We start from the raw sequence: 21,133 nt of genomic DNA, 5'->3' as shown, positions 1-21,133 counted from the left end.
CGAAGCGGAAACCCAAAGGGGGCGGGACCAAGAACGTTCCCCGCCTCTCCTCGGCCCTTTTCTCCACGACGCATGCGCGTCACGCACCTCTAGCCTGCGGCGCTCCCTCCGGCGCGCCTCGGCGGAAGCGGAAGCAGGAGGCTGCCCGGCCGGAAGTGCCTTCTGTTCCTTCTCCTTCCGCTTCCTGTGCTGTGCCCGCGGTCCTTTCCCTTCCTCTTCCGCCGCCGCCGCCTCCTTCTCCGCTCCCGGTTCCGCGTGCCATGGCGCTCTTCGAGCAGATGCGGGCGAACGTGGGGAAGCTGCTGAAGGGCATCGACAGGTGCTGACTCGGAGAGAGGGGGTGATTGACAGGGGGGTGGGGTGGGAGGGACCTGGTCGCGGTTACCAAGGCAACCCTCCCCCCCCATCCTTCGGGGGCGACTTCAGAAACCGAGCGACGCGGGTTGGGGGCTTCCCTTGTTTCCTTGAGGGGCACTCTGCACGTGCTCAGAGGCACGCCGCCTTTCCCGCCTGCGTTACGTCATTTATAGCCGTTGTTGTTGTTTAGTCGTGTCCGACTCTTCGTGACCCCCTGGACCAGAGCACGCCAGGCACTCCTGTCTTCCACTGCCTCCCGCAGTTTGGTCAAACTCATGCTGGTAGCTTCAAGAACACTGTCCCACCATCTCGTCCTCTGTCGTCCCCTTCTCCTTGTGCCCTCCATCTTTCCCAACATCAGGGAGTCTTCTCTTCTCATGAGGTGGCCAAAGTCTTGGAGCCTCAGCTTCAGGATCTGTCCTTCCAGTGAGCACTCAGGGCTGATTTCCTTCAGAATGGAGAGGTTTGATCTTCTTGCAGTCCATGGGACTCTCAAGAGTCTCCTCCAGCACCAGAATTCAAAAGCATCAATTATTTGGCGATCAGCCTTCTTGAGGGCCCAGCTCTCACTTCCATACATCATTACTGGGAAAACCATAGCTTGAACTATACAGACTTTTACTAGCCGCTTTTGTCACCCAAACTGTCCCCGAGCAACTTTGCCTTGAGATGTACACCTAGGCAATGTGTTGAAACTATAGTGGTACCTCGGGTTAAGAACTTGCCATAATTCGTTCCAGAGGTCCGTTCTTAACCTGAAACTGTTCTCAACCTGAAGCACCACTTTAGCTAATGGGGCTTCCTGCTGCCGCCGTGTTGCCGGAGCACAATTTCTGTTTTCATCCTGAAGCAAAGTTCTTAACCCGAGGTAATATTTCTGGGTTAGCGGAGTCTGTAACCTGAAGCGTATGTAACCCGAGGTACCACTGTATTGGGTTCATCCAGAAAACTTTGCATAGGACTGAATAAATTGAGTACAGTGGTACCTCGGGTTACAAACCACTCTGGGAATTGTAGTTCTGTGAAATGGTGGGAGGAGGTCTCCCAACAACTCTCAGCGACCTGAACAAACTGCAGCTCCTAAGATTGTTTGGGGTGGGTGGGGGATAAGCCAGGAGTGCTAAATGTAGCACCACAGTGCTGCCATGTATGGTGTGGATGCAGCCTTAGCATTGCGGTCCTCACCCCCAACCTTTTCTGCGTTTCAGGTACAACCCGGAGAATCTGGCCACGCTAGAGCGCTACGTGGAGACGCAAGCCAAGGAGAATGCCTACGACCTGGAGGCCAACCTGGCTGTGCTCAAACTGTGAGTGGCTCCTTGCTTGCCCTTTTTTTGCAGGGGGCGGGGCTGAGTCCGCTATTGAAAACAGTTCCAATAAGTGAGGGCAAACTAGGTGTGCTTGGGGACCTAGGCACTGATTTGGTGAAGAGCCTTGGGGCTAAATCTGTAAATGGGTTTGTGAGCCAAGTGCCTCTCAAGGTTGGTGCAAGTTTCTGGAGGACAGTGAAACACTTGGACCTATAGGGTTGCATTTGACTACTACTACTACTACTAATAATAATAATAATTTTTATTTATACCCCGCCCTCCCCAGCCAAGGCCGGGCTCAGGGCGGCTAGCGAGCAATAATAAAAACAAGTTGAATGAATACAACTTAAAAACAAGATTAAAATACAACATTAACATATTGAAACATTAAAATGCATCCTCATCACAGGAGGAGAAAGAAAAAAGAAAGAGGGGGAGGGAATCAAATTGGCTCCAAGCCAAAAGCCAGACGGAACAACTCTGTCTTACAGGCCATGCGGAAAGAAATCAGATCCTGCAGGGCCCTGGTCTCATGAGACAGAGCATTCCACCAGGCTGGAGCCAGTGTTGAGAAGGCCCTGGCTCTGGTTGAAGCTAATCTAACTTCCTTAGGGCCCTGGAACTCTAGGGTGTTGCTATTTATGGACCTTAAGGCTCTCCGTGGGGTATAAAGGGAGAGGCGGTCCCGTTAGGTACGAGGGTCCTAGGCACACTGGGTAGACCTAATTCAGTCTTGACCATTAATTTCTAGTACCGATACATACATGCTGATCTCCTTTCTGTCTGAGGTCCCAATATATTCTTTCTTTTTATCTCATATCCAGGTATCAGTTTAACCCTGCCTTCTTCCAAACCACAGTCACTGCCCAGATCCTCCTGAAAGCTCTGACCAACCTGCCCCACACAGATTTCACACTCTGCAAGTGCATGATTGACCAGGCTCATGTATCCTTTATCCCAGGGGAAGGGAGTGCCGCACAGGAGCAAAGACTTGAGCTATGAACCAAGAGGTCCCAGATTCAAATTCCATTCCATTCCAACTTACAGGTGCCCTTAGGCAAGCCTTGCTCCTCCACTTACAACGTGGGGACAACACTATTGTTCTTTTCTTAACAAAGTTGTTGAGTTCCTGGGAGAATGTGTGGGAGGTGCAATGGGTGCTCTAAAATTGATATGAAAATGTGAAATATTACCATCCTAAGGCAGTAAACCTTCAGTTTTCTGGACCTCAGTGCCACCCGTAGCCCCAAGCTGCATTGCAACCGCTGCCAGCTAGGCTAAAGTTGTGTTTCTTTCCCACTGAAATCGTCAGGACGTAAAAGATACAGTGGTGCCTCTCAAGACGAAAAGAATCCGTTCCGCCAGTCTCTTCGTCTTGCGGTTTTTTTCGTCTTGCGAAGCAAGCCCATTAGCTGATTAGCGCTATTAGCGGTTTAGCGGCTATTAAAGGCTTAAGGGATTAGCGGATTAGCTGCTAAAAGGCTATTAGCGGCTTAGATCAGCTGTTAGGCGGCTTAGCCATCAGCTGTCAAGCGGCTTAGCCGGAAAGCTGTACACTGGGAAAAAGGGGGGGAGGGGAAAAAAAACCCCAGGAATCGCAAGACATTTTTGTCTTGCGAAGCAAGCCCATAGCAAATTCGTTTTGCGAAGCACCTCCAAAACGGAAAACCCTTTCGTCTAGCGGGTTTTCCGTCTTGCGAGGCATTTGTCTTGCAGGGCACCACTGTACTTTATTTCACCCAGCATATGTCAGTTGCAAGAGCCATGCTGGTCAATTTCTTTTAAAAAAATTAACAGCAACTAAGATGCCACAAAGTAGTGAGCAAGTTTTCAGATTCCTTGAAGCTCTTCTTGGGACTGAGCGTTAAGTGAGAAAAAATGGAAAGAAGGGCCAGGGATTGGGGTGGGGGAGATGTTTCCCTGCTGTCTGCACTTCGTAATAATAATAATAACATTTTATTTATATCCCGCCCTCCCCAGCCGAAGCCGGGCTCAGAGCGGCTAACAACATTAAAATGATACAACATTCTAAAATCATTTCATTATAAAATCAATTCAAATCAGATTAATGGCAACCATTGGTCTAGAGTCCTGTGAGGATTGCCAAAGGAGGGGGTCAGGCTGTGCCCTGGCCAAAGGCCTGGTGGAACAACTCTGTCTTGCAGGCCCTGTGGAAAGATGTCAAGTCCCGCAGGGCCCTAGTCTCTTGTGACAGAGCGTTCCACCAGATTGGAGCCTCAGCCGAAAAAGCCCCGGCTCTGGTTGAGGCCAGCCTTACCTCCCTGTGGCCCGGGACCTCCAAGAGGTTTTTGTTTGAAGACCGTAAGTTCCTCCGTGGGAACCTGACCCTGTACTCCACCGGGAGCCAGTGCAGCTGGTATAGCACCGGGTGAACGTGATCCCGCGGCGAGGACCCCGTAAGGAGCATTCTGTTCTTACAGATGCCTGTGGGAAACCCTCAAGGAGGACTGGAGCGCAAAAGTCCTCCTGCAGTTTCCAGCAACTGGCACGATGTATAATGCAGAACTTGCAGAATGGAGGTGTTATGATTGTGCTGGCTGCATAAAAACACACTGGGTTTCACCAAAGACTACTGGGGAGAGAGTCTGCAACTGCTCTCCCTTTTAAATATAAAAGCAAACGGTTATTAGATTCTCTCCAGCAAGAAATCAAGTTGGTGCTAGTAGTAATAATAATAATAATAATAATAAATTTTATTTATACCCCGCCCTCCCCAGCCAAGACTGGGCTCAGGGCGGCTAACACCAAATATAAAAACAATTGATTGAAATACATCTTAAAAAACAAGATTAAAATACAACATAAAAACATTAAAATGCAGCCACATTTCAGTGGAAACTCAAATCAAAAACTTTTTGGGGGGGTGAAAACGTCAAGTTTTCACCAAGGCTAACTATCCAAGTCTGGTCCTACATGGACCAGAAAAAAGCCAGGGAAGTCCCCAAATAGGAGTTCCAACACAGGAGGAGTGGGAGGGGTGAACTACCGTATTTTTTGCTCTATAAGACGCCCCAGACCACAAGACGCACCTAGTTTTTGGAGGAGGAAAACAAGAAAAAAAATATTCTGAATCTCAGAAGCCAGAACAGCAAGAGGGATCGCTGCGCAGCGAAAGCAGCAATCCCTCTTGCTGTTCTGACTTCTGGGATAGCTGCGCAGCCTGCATTCGCTCCATAAGACGCACAGACATTTCCCCTTACTGTTTAGGAGTGAAAAAGTGAGTCTTATAGAGCAAAAAATACGGTAATCTGTGGAATTACCGTCCATGCGATGACCCTGCAGCAGTATTTAAGAAGGGATGCTGTTCTGCTTACCTTAACAGGTAACAGTGTCTTTCCTGTAGCTGCGTAAAGACCTATGTTCTGACTATACAATGGGCTGTTAATATTTCCTACCCTGCCCCATCCCTAAGACTTGGGGCAAGAAACCTCACACCTTCCCCCCTGTGCCATTTGCCGCCTTAATGCCATTTCTCCCAGCAAGAGGAGAGACCCATCCGTCAGATCTTATACCTGGGTGAGCTGCTGGAGACCTGCCACTTCCAGGCTTTCTGGGTAAGCCAAGCTCTTCTCTTACTCAACAATCCTTTGTGATTTGCAGGGGAATTTTATTTTATTTTATTTTTTGCTTTTGAATGACATACGAGCCCAAGAGATGATTGCCAGGTTGAAACTTGTCTTGTCTTCGCTTTTCTTTTGTTTGTTTCAAAAACAATCAGGACATGTCGACAGGAGCATAGAAGCAAAACACCTTGAGTGTGGTGATCTTCAGGGTCACATTGAGGGTGAGGCTGGTGTTTGTGTTGGCTACCAGAGTTGGTTGATTCTTTATCAGATGTTGAGGCTGTGTAGCATGTACTGTAAGCTATGATTCTGTTGTTTGGAGTGAATGGATGGAATGAGTTACCGTATTTTTCGCTCTATAGAACGCACCGAACCATAGGAGGGGGAGAACGGGGGGGGGGAATTCTCCCCCTCTCTGCTCAGCGCCCCTTCAGCGAAGTGGCAGGAGAAACGGAGCCCCTTCCATTTCTCCTCCCGCTGCGCTCCGGGGGCTTCAGACGACAGGATAGCTGCCTGAAGCCCCTGAAGCACAGTGGGAGTTCCCGCTGCGCTCCAGGGGCTTCAGGCAGCTTCAGCGAAAGCAATGCGAAGCCTCCGGAGCATGGGGGGAGCTCTCCCTCTGCGCTTCGGAAGCTTTGCGTTGCTGTCGCTGAAGCCAAGGAGCCTGCATTCACTCCATAAGATGCACACACATTTCCCCCTAATTTTTGAAAGGGAAAAAGTGCGTCTTATAGAGCGAAAAATACGGTAGATACTCTCCAGGGCAAGAGCCTTCCCGAGTATAGATCTGGGCCCCTGTCGAGTGAGAGATGGAAGAGGAGTATTAGATAGTCCATTGGGACTCCGGCATCTGTGTACGCTTGGCAGTGACCCTTTGCATATGGCTTGTAATACGGCTGAATTTGAGTGGTTTGTTTATGAGTGGCTGGTCAAGGTAATGCTTGTGCCTAGGGAATAGTTATAGTGATTGTGTGAAATGGATGGTGAGTGAGATTGGATGAATAAGTGCGTGCACGTTGTGTTGTTTGAAATATTAAATTATCATTTATCCCGCCTCTTTGATTTTATTTCGTTTGTATAAAATTTATGGATATAGATACTGTTTGTGTATTTATTGCGCAAATCATTTGAAGTGGTTTTTCTTTAACATCGTGTATGTAAACAGCTGTGAGATCTTTTTGATAGGAATTGAAATTAAAAAGAAAAGAAAACATAAGCATATCCATTGGTATTGCAAAGCATACACAGAGCTTTTTTAAGTGTGCTGCATTTGATAAGTTTAAATGCCTTAAATTTTTTATTTCTGATGTTCTGCAATTCCTTTTTTCTTTGCAGCTCTTTAAATGTACTTTTGTGATGTTTGGGTGTATTTTTAGCTTCGTTAAAATTCAAAAGCAAGTTTAGCTTCTCCTTGCTAATATCGGGGCGGGATGTCAGGGCATATCGCTCAGCTGCTTTGATTCAAAGCAATATCTTTGTGTGTTTCCTTCCTAGCAAGCCTTAGATGAGAACATGGATCTCCTAGATGGGATCACTGGCTTTGAGGACTCTGTTAGGAAATGTAAGTGTGCTTGTCTCTGCTTCTGCACTCTCCTTCCTTGCCCCTTCAGACACTAAAATCCAGTCTACTACAGTGGTACCTCTGGTTGCGAATGGGATCCGTTCCAAAGGCCCATTCGCAACATGAAAAGAGCGCAACCCACAGCAGCGCGTCTGCACATGTGTGGGTTGTGATTCAGCGCTTCTGCACATGTGTGTGATGTCATTTTGCGCTCATGCACGAGCGGAACTAACCCTTTCCAGTATTTCCGGGTCGCCGTGGGACGTAACCTGAAAGAACATAACACAAAGCAAAGGTAACATGAGGTATGACTGTATATTTCTTTTAGGACTGTGTTCAGTGCTGCACCTCTGCCTCCTGCACACCCTCAAAATTGGAGTTGGGGGTCCCCCCCCCAGAGCAGATTCTGGGGGAAGGGAAGAGTGGAAAAGGAAGGCCTGTTATGGCAGCAGGATTCTGCCATTGCAGCACTGAGTACAGCCCTTAACAATACGTAACTCCTTTTGGTTAAACCGAAAAGTTGTGCGGAAAATCTGTACTTCAAATAAATGATGCCAGATTGATTAAAGGAAGAAGTGTGCTTGCTTTGCCACCATCTTGCTCATTCTTCCCTTTCCCTGAGGAGCTGAGCACTCTTTTCTGAGCTCCATGTATGTTTATGTGCTCTCCTCAGCCTCCTTAAGAGGAGAGGTCATTACAAGGCTTTACAAGGTTTTACCAGTGGTACTGTGGTACCTCGGATTAAAAACTTAATTCGTTCCGGAGGTCCGTTCTTAACCTGAAACTGTTCTTAACCTGAGGTACCACTTTAGCTAATGGGGACTGCCGCTGCTCAGCGTGTTTCTCCATTGTGTCCTGAGTTTGAGCGTCTTCAAAGCCCATGACACCTTTGGTAAAGGCTGTTCTCCAACTGGAGCGCTCGTAGGCCAGTGTTTCCCAATTGTCGGTGTTTACACTACATTTTTTTTAGATTTGACTTGAAAGAGTCTTTAAACCTCTTTTGTTGACCACCAGCATTACGCTTTTCATTTCTAAGTTCGGAACAGAGTACAGTGGTACCTCGGGTTAAGAACTTAATTCGAGGTCCGTTCTTAACCTGAAACTGTTCTTAACCTGAAGTACCACTTTAGCTAATAGGGCCTCCCGCTGCCACTGCACAATTTCTGTCCTCATCCTGAAGCAAAGTTACTATTTCTGGGTTAGCGGAGTCTGTAACCTGAAATGTATGTAACCCGAGGTACCACTGTACTTTCTGTCCTTCCACAGCCCCTTCCCAGAGCAAGTTCCCCCCTAACTTAAAGCACAGGGATGCAGCTTGATATTTAGTTCCTTGGTTAAAGGAAACCTTGGCTAGCATTAACCATGGTTTCCCTTAACTGAGAAACGGCAGCCTGTGTTCATTCAGATCCCATGTTGAACCACAATTCTAAGCCTCTTGTCCTGTCTCTCTGCAGTTATCTGTCATGTGGTGGGGATCACGTACCAGCACATTGACCGCTGGCTTCTGGCCAAGATGCTGGGCGACCTCACAGGTGAGTAATTATTAGGGTGTGTATCCTGCACACATTCTCAGAAGCTCAGAAACATATAACATCAGCCATGCGAAAATATCACAGTGAGCCATCAACCAGGGTTTGCCATGTACAAGTGATTTGCGTGTGCCTCACTCTTCCTCACAACAACAACAACAACAATAATAATAATATAATAATAATAATTTATTATTTATACCCTGCCCATCTGGCTGGGTTTCCCCAGCCACTCTGGGCGGCTTCCAACTGAATATTAAAAACAATACAGCATCAGACATTTAAAAATTCCCTAAACAGGGCTGCCTTCAGTTGTCTTTTAAAAGTAAAATAGTTGTTTATTGCCTTGACATCTGATGGGAGGGCATTCCACAGGGCAGGAGCCACTACCGAGAAGACCCTCTGTCTGAGTCCCTGTAACCTCACTTCTCACAGTGAGGGAACCACCAGAAGGCCCTCGGCAATGGACCTCAGTGTCCTGGCAGAACCATGGGGGTGGAGACGCTCCTTCAGGTATACAGGACCGAGACCGTTTAGGGCTTTAAAGGTCAGCACCAACGCTTTGAATTGTGCTCGGAAACGTACTGGGAGCCAATACAGGTCTTTCAGGTCCCAGTGTTATACGGTCCCGGCGGCCGCTCCCAGTCACCAGTCTAGCTGCCGCATTCTGGATTAATTGCATTTTCCGGGTCACCTTCAAAGGCAGCCCCACGCAGAGCGCATTGCAGTAGTCCAAGCGGGAGATAACTAGAGCATGCACTACTCTGGCGAGATAGTCTGTGGGCAGGTAGGGTCTCAGCCTGTGTACCAGATGGAGATGGTAGACAGCTGCCCTGGATATAGAATTGACCTGCACCTCCATGGACAGCTTATATCCAGTGATGACAAACTACAGTGATGATTAGCTTGCCAAACAAACAATGGTCCTTGTTTTTGGTGTAATGGTGAGCCAGGGTACATGGTTTATTCTAGCTGTACACTAGCAGGGAGGAGCAAAGCAGACAGGATTTGCTTTTGCAAAATGTTGTAGATATGTGGCCTTGATTTCAGCCATGAACTGGCTCTGTTTTGTTGAGTTTGGGAATTGGCCTCTGTGTTAAGTGATAGTTTTGTCACATCAGTAGCAGTCCTCTGACTATCCCTGTCCGTGAAGAGTTTCTTGTGGTCCAAGATGAGCCAGGAAAAATAATTCAGTTCCTTTAGAAATCTTCCTCCTATACATTTAAAGGTAAAGGGACCCCTGACCATTAGTTCCAGTCGTGACCGACTCTGGGGTTGCGGCGCTCATCTCGCTTTACTGGCCGAGGGAGCCGGCGTACAGCTTCCGGGTCATGTGGCCAGCATGACTAAGCCGCTTCTGGCAAACCAGAGCAGCACACGGATACACCATTTACCTTCCCGCCGGAACAGTACCTATTTATCTACTTGCACTTTGACATGCTTTCGAACTGCTAGGTTGACAGGAGCAGGGACCGAGCAACGGGAGCTCAGCCCGGCGCAAGGATTCGAACCGCCGACCTTCTGATCGGCAAGTCCTAGGCTCTGTGGTTTAACCCACAGCGCTACCTGCATCCCCTCCTATACATTTACCTCTTTTTAAAGCCAGGAACTGGAGAAATATTTTTATACGTGGCAGAGAGGGAACACTGGCTTTTGGGGTGGATGTAAGTAAAGAAATGGGTTGCTGGGAAGCCTTCTGTGTACAGATGAAATTTATTACGGTCAGAGACCACCTTGAGAAACAAAAATGGAACTACAATCCCAATAGCAAAACAAACATTTAAAACAATATACAACAATGGATTTGAAGTTTAAAAGTGTGATAGGTATATAAACACATAAAAACTTTAATAATAATAATATTAATAATAATAAATTTTATTTATATCTCGCCCTCCCCAGCCGAAGCCGGGCTCAGGGCGGCTAACAACACTAAAATAGTGCAACATTATAAAAACATTATAAAAATTAATTAAAATCAAAATTGATGGCAACCATAAACTAAAGTTTTGTAAAGATTGCCAAAGGAGGGAGTCAGGCTGCACCCTGACCAAAGGCCTGGTGGAACAGCTCTGTCTTGCAGGCCCCGCGGAAAGATGTCAAGTCCCGCAGGGCCCTGGTCTCTTGTGACAGAGCGTTCCGCCAGGTTGGAGCCACAGCCGAAAAAGCCCTGGCTCTAGTTGAGGCCAGCCTAACCTCTCTGTGGCCTGGGACTACCTTAGAGAAATGACCCAAAGTCGCCCGTGGATCTGGGTTTGGGAATTTTCTTAACAAGCTAGAGATCTGACCTTCTGTGTATGTTCTTCAGTGGAGAGGTAGGATTCTGTTCCTTTTGCATCAACTGAGGCCAAGTGAAACCTTGGAAGCTGTTTATGATCTTGCTATGTGATATCGCCTTAAGGTTGGGAGTGGGGTTTCCTGATGGTGGCACCTGCAGTGGCATTTTTATTCCCCCCTCCCCCCCCCCGGCTTTTTAATTTAATCTGTTTTCGCTCCTTCATGGTTCTGGGCTCTTATTTAGAATTCTGCTGCTTTTAGCATTTAGTGCTAAGTCATGTCTGCTCCCCCACTGGGATTTGTTTGAGGTGCAGGATGAAACTTTTTTTTATAGCATGTCCATCCTCTGCCTAGCCCCTTGACGCTTCTCTTGTTTATTGCAGACAACCAGCTGAAGTCTTGGATGAGCAAATACGGCTGGACAGAGACGGAGCCTGGGACCATCTTCATCTGCAACCAGGAGGAGAGCATCAAGCCCAAGAACATTGTGGAGAAGATAGACTTTGACAGTGAGCATCTTCTCAGCTTCTCTAACCAGCGCAGTTCTGGTCCTCCTCTTTCTTGAAGCATCTCCTAAGCTAGACGTGGGCTGTGTTGCAAGCAGGGCTGGTGAGCTCTCTGCAATTTGCTAGCATGAAGCAAAGCTAAGTTCAGTGGCTTGTCGATAAACTGAACAGATTTGCCTACTCATCTTACTAATGACTTAAGGCATGAAAGTTCCTGCTCCCAATCGCTGCTGGCATTGCCCACCATATTCAGGCACATATTTATAGCAAAGGTGGGTCATCTCCCAGGGACTACATATGAGTGGAAGGTGTGTCCAGTCACACAATCTCCATCCTCTTGTCTGGATAAGCAAGAGTGGGTGGCGCTGTGGGTTAAACCACAGAGCCTAGGACTTGCCAATCAGACGTTCAGCGGTTCGAATCCCCGTGATGGGGTGAGCTCCCGTTGCTCGGTCCCTGCTCCTGCCAACCTAGCAGTTTGAAAGTACGTCAAAGTGCAAGTAGATAAATAGGTACCACTCCGGCGGGAAGGTAAACGGCGTTTCCGTGCGCTGCTCTGGTTCGCCAGAAGCGGCTTAGTCATGCTGGCCACATGACCCGGAAGCTGTACGCCGGCTCCCTCGGCCAATAAAGCGAGATGAGCGCCGCAACCCCAGAGTCGGCCACGACTGGACCTAATGGTCAGGGGTCCATTTACCTTTACCTTATTGTCCCAATGCAAAGATACAACCCAGCCATGAAAAATCACCAGAGGAGGACACAGCACAGGGCTAGTGGGGGAGGTGGCTGGACAGAGTATTAAGGGCCAGGGAAAGAGAGTTTACCCATGGCTGCGTGATAGCTATGGGGGGGGGGATATACCGTATTTTTCGCTCCATAAGACACACCTGACCATAAGACGCACCTAGTTTTTAGAGGAGGAATGCAAGAAAAAAAAATTATTTAAAGGGAGCGGTGAGCAGAGCCTGTGTGCATCCCAGGCTCTGCTCAGCGCTCCCTTTCACAACCTGTGTGGAGCGTGTGTCCGGTGCTTGCAGGCTTTTCCCCGAGGAGGGAGAAGGGCAGCCCGTCTCCCTCCGCGGGGGAAAAGCCCCCAAGAGCCGCACACACACTCCATGTGGCTCTTCAAAGGGAGCACGGCTCTTGGGGGCTTTCCTGGGAGGTGGGGGAAGGGACAGAGCCGCGCACTCTGTCCCTTCCTCCACCTCCCACAAAAGCTAGCTGTTCTGGATTCTGGGATAGCTGCGCAGCCTTTTACAGGCAGCAGGATGAAGGCTCCCCGCTGCCCTGAAGAGACTACGGGCGGCTAAGCCAGAAGCTAGAACAGCGAGAGGGATCGCTGCGCAGTGAAAGCAGCAATCCCTCTTGCTGTTCTGGCTTCTGGGATAGCTGCGCAGCCTGCGTTCGCTCCATAAGACGCACACACACACATTTCCCCTTACTTTTTAGGAGGGAAAACGTGAGTCTTATAGAGCGAAAAATGTGGTATATATATATTAAAGGAAACATGAAATTCTCTTGAATTTCTGTCTTTGTGCAGAATTACAGTGTCTGTATAGCCTCTTCAAGTATCTCATTTAAGTGTGTGAACCTTCTTCTTTACAATATTCCTGGGGGGGGGGGGGCATCCATATGCCTGTGGTTGACAAATCAGTGTGAGTACTGTACCCCCTGCTGTAGAAGGGAGAACTCAATTGTAGATCATTGCTTAGCATTAAGAAAACCCCAAGTTTACTCCTCAGTGAAGTCATTGCTGGTTGGACAGTCCTAGCCTTGATGGGTCGCTGGTCCACCTTTTAAGTATTCCTCCTTCTGCTTCCCTTTCAGGTGTCTCCAGCATCATGGCTTCTTCACAGTGAGGGAGGCCTCTTCCGGCAGCTCTCCCGTTTCCTGTTGCGTATTTAATTTTAGCATCCCATTGTAAAAAAGACCGTGGCCAATAAATGATTCTGTCCAACATCCGCCTCTTGTGTTGATGCAGCCTCTACATCAGTCTCTGGGGGCTGAAAGGGGAGCAGCGAAAGCATTGCCCCCATGGAAAGATCTGAAGGACTTGGTGCGTTCCTGGACTGAGCTGTTTGCTAACGGTGTCAAATATCTGAAGAGAAGGTTGTTGGAGACAAAGGAGGGGTTAAATTCAGTTGCAGGACTTTGATGTTTCTCTCTTCAATGGTCAGCCACTAACTTCCTGGAAAGGGGCAATAGCTCAGTTGGTAGAGCATGAGTTTCTTAATTTTAGGGTCATGGGTTCAAGCCCCGTGTTGGGCAAAAGATTTCTGCAGTACATGGGGTTGGACTAGATGACCCGTGTGGCCCCTTCCAACTCGACAAGTTTTATGATTCTTATTTAAAGCCAGGTTCCCCCATGCCATCCTCCCAGATTCCTTGCTTTCGAGTCTCATTGCCCCAGCTGCTGTCCACAACACCCTTCTTCTGCCTTTGAGATCAGAATAACGGATAGAAAGCAGCAGCTTGGGTTTGGTCCAAGGGCTGACAACTTCTTCTGGGCCAGAGACGGGGAATCTCTGGGCTACACTCACCCTGCGAGGCAATTTTTCTCCACCTGCCACTCCACACCTGATGTCATATGTGACAGGCCAGGTAGAGTTGGGGCTTCTAGCACAGAATTGGAATCCTTAATACCTGCTTCCAGCATGTTTCCAGCAGAGAAGTGGCATGGGGAAGCTGATGGCCGGTGGAACCGAAGACTGCTGGGTCAGCAGCACACGGAGCTTTGCAGGCCCAACTTTGGGACTTCAAAGCACCAAGTCAAAGTGTCCTGGTGATGTCAGATGATGGGCAGGTGGTCAAACCTGGCCCATGAGGCTAGATCCTGACGAAGATCTGGCCTGCGTAGGCAAAAGAAGGTTCCTCATCCCTGATCACCACCATAAATAGTGGAAGTAAATTAATCGGGGGCATAGCTGGTTCTTAATAGGCTTGACTACTGTAATTCGCTCTACGCGGGGCTGCCCTTGAAGCTGTCCCAGAAACTCCAGGGGGGGCAGAATGCTGCAGCGAGGCTCCTCACGGGGTCTCTGCCATGGGAGCATGTTAACCCAGTGCTTTTCCAGCTTCACTGGCTCCCGGTGGAGTACAGGGTCAGGTTTAAGGTGCTGGTTTTGACCTTTAAAGCCCTTCACAGCCTAGGACCCTCATACCTACGGGATCGCCTCTCCTGGTATGCCCCACGGAGGACCTTAAGGTCCATCTATAGCAACACCCTAGAGGTCCTGGGCCCTAAGGAAGTTAGATTAGCCTCAACCAGGGCCTTTTCAACACTGGCTCCGGCCTGGTGGAATGCTCTGTCTCTTGAGACCAGGGCCCTGCGGGATCTGATTTCTTTCCACAGGGCTTGTAAGACAGAGTTGTTCCACCTGGCCTTTGGCTCAGAATCAGTTTGATTCCCTCCCCCTTTTTCTTCTTCCTTTCTCCTCCTATGATGAGATTGCTCCCTAATTGTTTTAATGTTGTATCTTAATCTTTTAAATTGCATTTTAATCAACTTGTTTTTATTATTGGTTGTTAGCCGCCCTGAGGCCAGTCTTGGCTGGGTAGGGCGGGGTATAAATAAAAATTTATTATTATTATTATTATTATTATTATTATTATTATTAATGCTATGCTTATACTCTCACTTCCATACATCCCAGTAGTGATGTATGGAAGTGAGAGCTGGACCATAAAGAAGGCTGATTGCCGAAGAATGGATGCTTTTGAATTATGGTGCTGGAGGAGACTCTTGAGAGTCCCACGGACTGCAAGAAGATCAGACCTCTCCATTCTGAAGGATATCAGCCCTGAGTGCTCACTGGAAGGACACATCCTGAAGCTGAGGCTCCAACACTTTGGCCACCTCATAAGAAGAGAAGACTCCCTGGAAAAGACCCTGATGCTGGGAAAGATGGAGGGCACAAGGAGAAGGGGACGACAGAGGACGAGATGGTTGGACAGTGTTCTCGAAGCTACCAGCATGAGTTTGACCAAACTGCGGGAGGCAGTGGAAGACAGGAGTGCCTGGCGTGCTCTGGTCCAGGGGGTCACGAAGAGTCGGACACGACTGAACGACTAAACAACAACAACAATGCTTGGAGTGGATGGGGCGAGCTCTTCAAGCTGGCAAGTGTACACATTTTATCTGCCCTGCTGCACATGGGCATAGGGGCATACCTGATTCAGGAGCTGACCTGATTCATCATGCCAAATACTCTCTCCCTCGAGGTGTTGAAAATGCAGAAGGGACATGGAGAAGAGTTAAGAGCCTCAGATAGAAGATCACCAGGTTGATGGGCTATACAGAACTGATAGAAAGGACTGACAGAATCCGAGACCAGGGAGAAGAGACGGTGGAAGAAGATTGGAGAATTTTTTTTAAAAAAAATCTATTTAGAGAAATATTGTAAAATTAATGAATGCTAGGAAATGTTGGAATGAAATTACACGACTTTAGTAGAATTATTATAAGGAGTTAAGTATAAATAAATTTTAAGGTTTTAATGGTAAGATAAGGTTAAAATAAATTAAGATAATTAAAGGATAGAAAGCAGTGAAAGATGGAAAGGATTTGCTGATATAGTTAATAACTGGAATACAAAAAAGGGAGGTGTGAGGAGGTCGAGGAAATAAGTTAATGAAAGATAAGGATAAATACTGGATGTGTTTTTAATTTTGTGGTTTTTTGTGTTTTGATGTATTGTGTTTTTTCTCTTTTTATGTAATTTTTTACTTTCTTTTTTCTTTTCTTTTTTTCTTTTTTGTGCTTTTTCTCGGTAACTTTTAAACTTCTAATAAATATTATTTTTTAAAAAAAGAAAATACAGAGCAAAACCCCTCACTTGGATCACTGCCCAAACTGAATGGAGCATTGTGGCCCCGTCTTCCCTGCCAAGCGATGTCAGAGTCCAACTTTGTGTGTTCATTTGGGGCTTAGTCAAATCTTCTGGAACTTGCTTCCGTCTTCTGTTGACCCGCTATTCGCATTATTGCCATCAGATGGTGCTGGAAACCCAAAATAGAGAAAGGCGCCTTGGGAGCTGTGATCTTTCCGCAGCTAATGGAAGCAAAAAGCTGTTGTGGGTTTCATCTCTCCTGACCTTTCAGAAATCCTGCTTATCCTTTTGTTTGGAGAGCGGCCGGATGTTGCCCACACCTTTCGAAATCCAGTGCTGCAATCCTCAGGACTAGAAGCTTGTGTTCGTTTTGGAACAGCACTGCAGCTTCCTGGCTTCTCAGAAACAAATGTCTGCCTTTGCGCATTGCGGTTGAAGAAACCCCGTGCAGCACTTCCAGCCATGTGGCAGGCACACTTCATGAGAGTGTCTGCAGGCCACAGGAACAAGTCGTGGTCTTTGCATGGGCAAAGGTAACCCAACAACTGAGAAAACGGGAGCAGCAGAAAAGGGGTGTTTACAGCACGCGCCGTCGGGTCTTCGGATGTTGTTGGTGTCCCAGTCCCATCACCCTCAACCGTTGGCCATTCTAGCTGGGTTTTGGAGTCCAACAGTGTATTGAAGACCCTAGATCATAGATCAAACCGTAAGGGGAGGGAAGACCTAAGGGTCAGACTGAGTCCAAACCAAAGGCCAGGCGGAACAGCTCTGTCTTGCAGGCCCTGCGGAAAGATGTCAAGTCCTGCAGGGCCCTGGTCTCTTGTGACAGAGCGTTCCACCAAGTCGGGGCCAGTACTGAAAAGGCCCTGGCCCTAGTTGAGACCAATCTAACCACCTTGCGACCTGGGACCTCCAAAGTGGCTGCCTCTGGTCCAGAGACTTCTTGTGAGTAGGGGCAGCCTGGGCCAGAGATATTGTTGGTGATGGAGGCACAGGTGGGACTAACCTGGTTCTCAAACACTGAAGCAAGTGGGCTTGGTAGTGAAATAGGTGCATATTAGATGAGAATTGACCTGCCTGGCTTTCTTTTTTTCTTTTTCTTTATTTATTCAGAATTATAACAAGACATATTATCCAAAAACATATCATCCTTATTTCCCCCCCATTTTTCCTCCCTCCCCCCTCCCACACAAAACCCCCCCACCCCCCGACTTTCCTCAGTTCCAGTCTTTGATTTCTCTAAAAATCCTGTTTTCTGCATGTTACAAAGTTGTACAGATCCTCAAACTATTTAGCTGATTATTATCAATATAAGGTTTGTGAATGTTTATTCAGAACCTGCCAAGGAGTCCAGTTCGCTTTGGTGCGTCTTCAGATACTTTGTAAAGGGTTCCCATTCATCCTTAAAGTCACAGTTATCCTTGTCCCGTAGCTTATATGTCAGTTTTGCCAGTTCTGCATAGTCCGTCAATTTTTCTTGCCATGATTCTTAGTTGGGGTTTCTTCAGTCTTCCATCCCTGTGCTACCAGAACTCTCGCGGCCGTTGTCGCATACATGAAGATGCTTTTCAATTTTTGGGGCAGGTCTTTCCCTACAATCCCCAACAAAAATGCCTCGGGTTTTTTAACAAATGTTAAATGGAACATTTTCTTCAATTCGTTGTAAATCATTTCCCAATTTTTTAAAATTACCTTACAATCCCACCATATAAAATATCCCCTCCTTTTCCTTACACTTCCAACATATATTTGAGCTAGTTTTGTACATTTTCCCTAACTGCACTGGTGTTGTGTACCATGTGTACATCATCTTCATGTAATTCTCCTTCAATAGGGAACAATCTGTAAATTTTAAGTCAGTTTTCCATGGCTTTCTTTTATCCGAAATCTTCCAGCATTTAATTTCATGGGATGCCCATGAGTTCTAGTGTTAGGAAAGAGCGAGAGAAAAAAAACCTTTTCTCTATCTGCTGTCTCCATGCCAGGCGTAATTTTATAAACGATCGTGCGGCCTCTTCAATTTTCTCTAAACTAAAAAGTGCTGCAACAGAAGTGCTGCTCCATGTAAAGCTGTGATTCCCAAAAAAATTATGGGATGCCCCCCTTACGCAGCTTCAAGTCCTTCCTCAGAGGGTGAAGTTCGGGGGGGGGGGCGGAAAATATTGAGGAATCTCTGGGTGAGGCTGCATGATGAGTAGTAGACAGGAGACAAAAATGTTCCTAGCACGTTTAATGGGAAATGTTCCTACCTCGTTTAATGTTAGCAACAGCTAAAAGGATCACAAGCAGCGGCGAAACAAAAAACGAAAACCCTAACGCAATTCTAGGCTGCAACAGCATAAGTATAGTGTCCAGAAAATAAGGAAAGTAAGAGTTCAATTTTATTCTGCCTTCCATCACAGCTCTCCTGGAGCCCTGTGTCCAATTCTGGTCTCCACTGTTTAAGAAGATAGGTTGACAAGCGAGTGTGTGTAGAAGAGGTGATCAAGGGTCTGGAATCGAAGCCTTATGAGGAACAGTTGAGGGAGTTCATAGAATCATAGAATCATAGAGTTGGAAGAGACCACAAGGGCCATCGAGTCCAACCCCCTGCCAAGCAGGAAACACCATCAGAGCACTCCTGACATATGGTTGTCAAGTCTCTGCTTAAAGACCTCCAAAGAAGGAGACTCCACCACACTCCTTGGCAGCAAATTCCACTGTCAAACAGCTCTTACTGTCAGGAAGTTCTTCCTAATGTTTAGGTGGAATCTTCTTTCTTGTAGTTTGGATCCATTGCTCCGTGTCCGCTTCTCTGGAGCAGCAGAAAACAACCTTTCTCCCTCCTCTAGGTGACATCCTTTTATATATTTGAACATGGCTATCATATCACCCCTTAACCTCCTCTTCTCCAGGCTAAACATGCCCAGCTCCCTTAGCCGTTCCTCATAAGGCATCGTTTCCAGGCCTTTGACCATTTTGGTTGCCCTCCTCTGGACACGTTCCAGTTTGTCAGTGTCCTTCTTGAACTGTGGTGCCCAGAACTGGACACAGTACTCCAGGTGAGGTCTGACCAGAGCAGAATACAGTGGCACTATTACTTTAGCCTGGGCATCTTTAGCCTGGAGAAGAGGAGACTGAAAGGTGAAATGATAGCCATCTTCGAAAATCTGAAGGGGTGTCTTGTGGAAGATGGAGCAAGCTTGTTTTCTCCTGCTTCAGAGGGTAGGACCCGAAACGATGGATTTAAATGACAAGAAAGGATATTCCAGCCCCGCGGAGGGCCTTAAGGTCCACAAATGACAACACCTTGGAGGTCCCAAGTTGCAAGGTGGTTAGATTGGTCTCAACTAGGGCCAGGGCCTTTTCAGTACTGGCCCCAACTTGGTGGAACGCTCTGTCACAAGAGACCAGGGCCCTGCAGGACTTGACATCTTTCCGCAGGGCCTGCAAGACAGAGCTGTTCCGCCCGGCCTTTGGTTTGGACTCAGTCTGACCCTTAGGTTTTCCCTCCCCTTACGGTTTGATCTATGGGCTACTTTTAAAATGAGGCTGCATTTTAAATTGCATTTTAATCTGTATTTTAAATTGGGTTTCCTCCCCCCCCCCTTTATTATGTTTCTATTTTAATTTTACTGGTGTTAGCCGCCTTGAACCCAGCTCTGGAAGGGGAGGGCAGGGTATAAATAAAATTTATTATTATTATTATTATTAAACTAAATGAAAGGAGATTCTGACTAAACATTAGGAAGATCTTTCTGACAGTAAGGTAAGCATAAGGTAAAGGTAAAGGACCCCTGGACGGTTAAGTCCAGTCAAAGGCCACTATGGGGTATAGCGCTCATTTTGCTTTTCAGGCCGAGGGAACCGGCGTTTGTCTGCAGACAGCTTTCCGGATTGTGTGGCCAACATGACTAAACCGCTTCTAGCTCAAAGGAACACCGTGACGGAAGCCAGAGCACACGGAAACGCCATTTACTTTCCTGCCGCAGTGGTACCTATTTATCTACTTGCACTGGTGTGCTTTCGAACTGCTAGGTTGGCAGGACAGAGGAATGGGAGCTCACCTCGTTGCAGGGATTCAAACAGCCAGCCTTACGATCAGCAAACCCAAGAGGCTCAGTGGTTTAGACGACAGCGCCACGCGCATTTGACAGTGGAACGGATTCAGAACGTGGTGGACTCTCCGTCATGGGAAGTTTCCAAGCAGAGGTTGGATGGCCAACTGTCAAGGATTCTTCCCCCCCCCCAATACTTTTTATTGCTTTTTTGTAACAACAACAAATAAAATAAATACTCTTACATTCAAAAATCTGTATGTCTTCTTATTTACCCTGCACCTTATTGCGCCCGGACTTCCTTCCATCCCTTCAACGGTTTTCATGTCTCAAATCTTTTCTTACACTTTCTTATTTACACTCCATCCGCATCACAAGATTTACATTAACCCCGCTACAGTTTTTAAATTCTTACAATTACGCCGTATATATTCAACAAATTTACTCCAATCCTTTTCGAACTTTGCTCCTTTTTGGTTCCGAATCTTATAAGTCCATTTCGCCAATTCCATGTATTCAAACATTTTTGTCTGCCACTCCGTTAAAGTTGGGATTTCTTGGGATTTCCATTTCTGAGCCACTAAGATTCTAGCGGCAGTCGTTGTGTACATTAATAGTTTGCAATCTTCCTTTTTTAATTCACCCCCTGTTATCCCTAGCAAAAATGCTTCTGGTTTCTTTGGGAAAGTGTATTTAACTAGTTTTTTCATTTCGTTATATATCATGTCAGAGTTTCTTTAGTTGTGATTCCTTCATTGCTGGAGTTGTGCTAGATGGTTCTTTGGGCTCCTTCCAACCCTATAAGTCTGTGATGCCTCAAATTGGGCTGAATCCCTGAAGTGTCTTCACTCAGCTGACTATTTCAGGTTTTTCCAATGTGTGACTCACGGGGTGCAGTAGGTAATGGGCATTGCTATTTCGCTAGTCTGTCAGTGTGCTGGTTCTTGCATTCCATTTATTTATATACTGCATTTTCCAGAAATGCATCTGTGCTAAAAGCGGTTCTCATTTTATTTTTTAAGCAACCCAGTCCAAACACAAGTATGTAGTACAATAATGATACATAATGAAGTCCAAGATCACTGGAACACCACCCTGAAGACAACCGAAAATTAACAGCTCACTAAAGATTGCATCAGAATT

The 21,133-nt window shown here is 47.0% G+C and overlaps 1 protein-coding gene across 1 annotated transcript; it reads left to right on the top strand.

Annotated features, from left to right (window-relative positions):
* Nucleotides 1-47: 47 nt before the first annotated feature.
* Nucleotides 48-13,081, top strand: EIF3K (eukaryotic translation initiation factor 3 subunit K). Its single transcript, XM_083456393.1, has 8 exons — nucleotides 48-319; nucleotides 1,566-1,664; nucleotides 2,492-2,612; nucleotides 5,168-5,242; nucleotides 6,746-6,812; nucleotides 8,267-8,344; nucleotides 11,002-11,127; nucleotides 12,952-13,081. The coding sequence occupies exons 1-8, from the start codon at nucleotides 261-263 to the stop codon at nucleotides 12,981-12,983; spliced, it is 657 nt and encodes a 218-aa protein (XP_083312519.1). The 5' UTR covers nucleotides 48-260; the 3' UTR covers nucleotides 12,984-13,081.
* Nucleotides 13,082-21,133: the final 8,052 nt, after the last annotated feature.

Source organism: Podarcis tiliguerta (genome assembly GCF_965153285.1).
Source record: "Podarcis tiliguerta genome assembly, chromosome: 8".
In the NCBI taxonomy this organism is placed as follows: domain Eukaryota; kingdom Metazoa; phylum Chordata; class Lepidosauria; order Squamata; family Lacertidae; genus Podarcis; species Podarcis tiliguerta.
The sequence above is the reverse complement of the archived record's forward strand: the minus strand, read 5'-3'. Positions and strand labels throughout refer to the sequence as shown.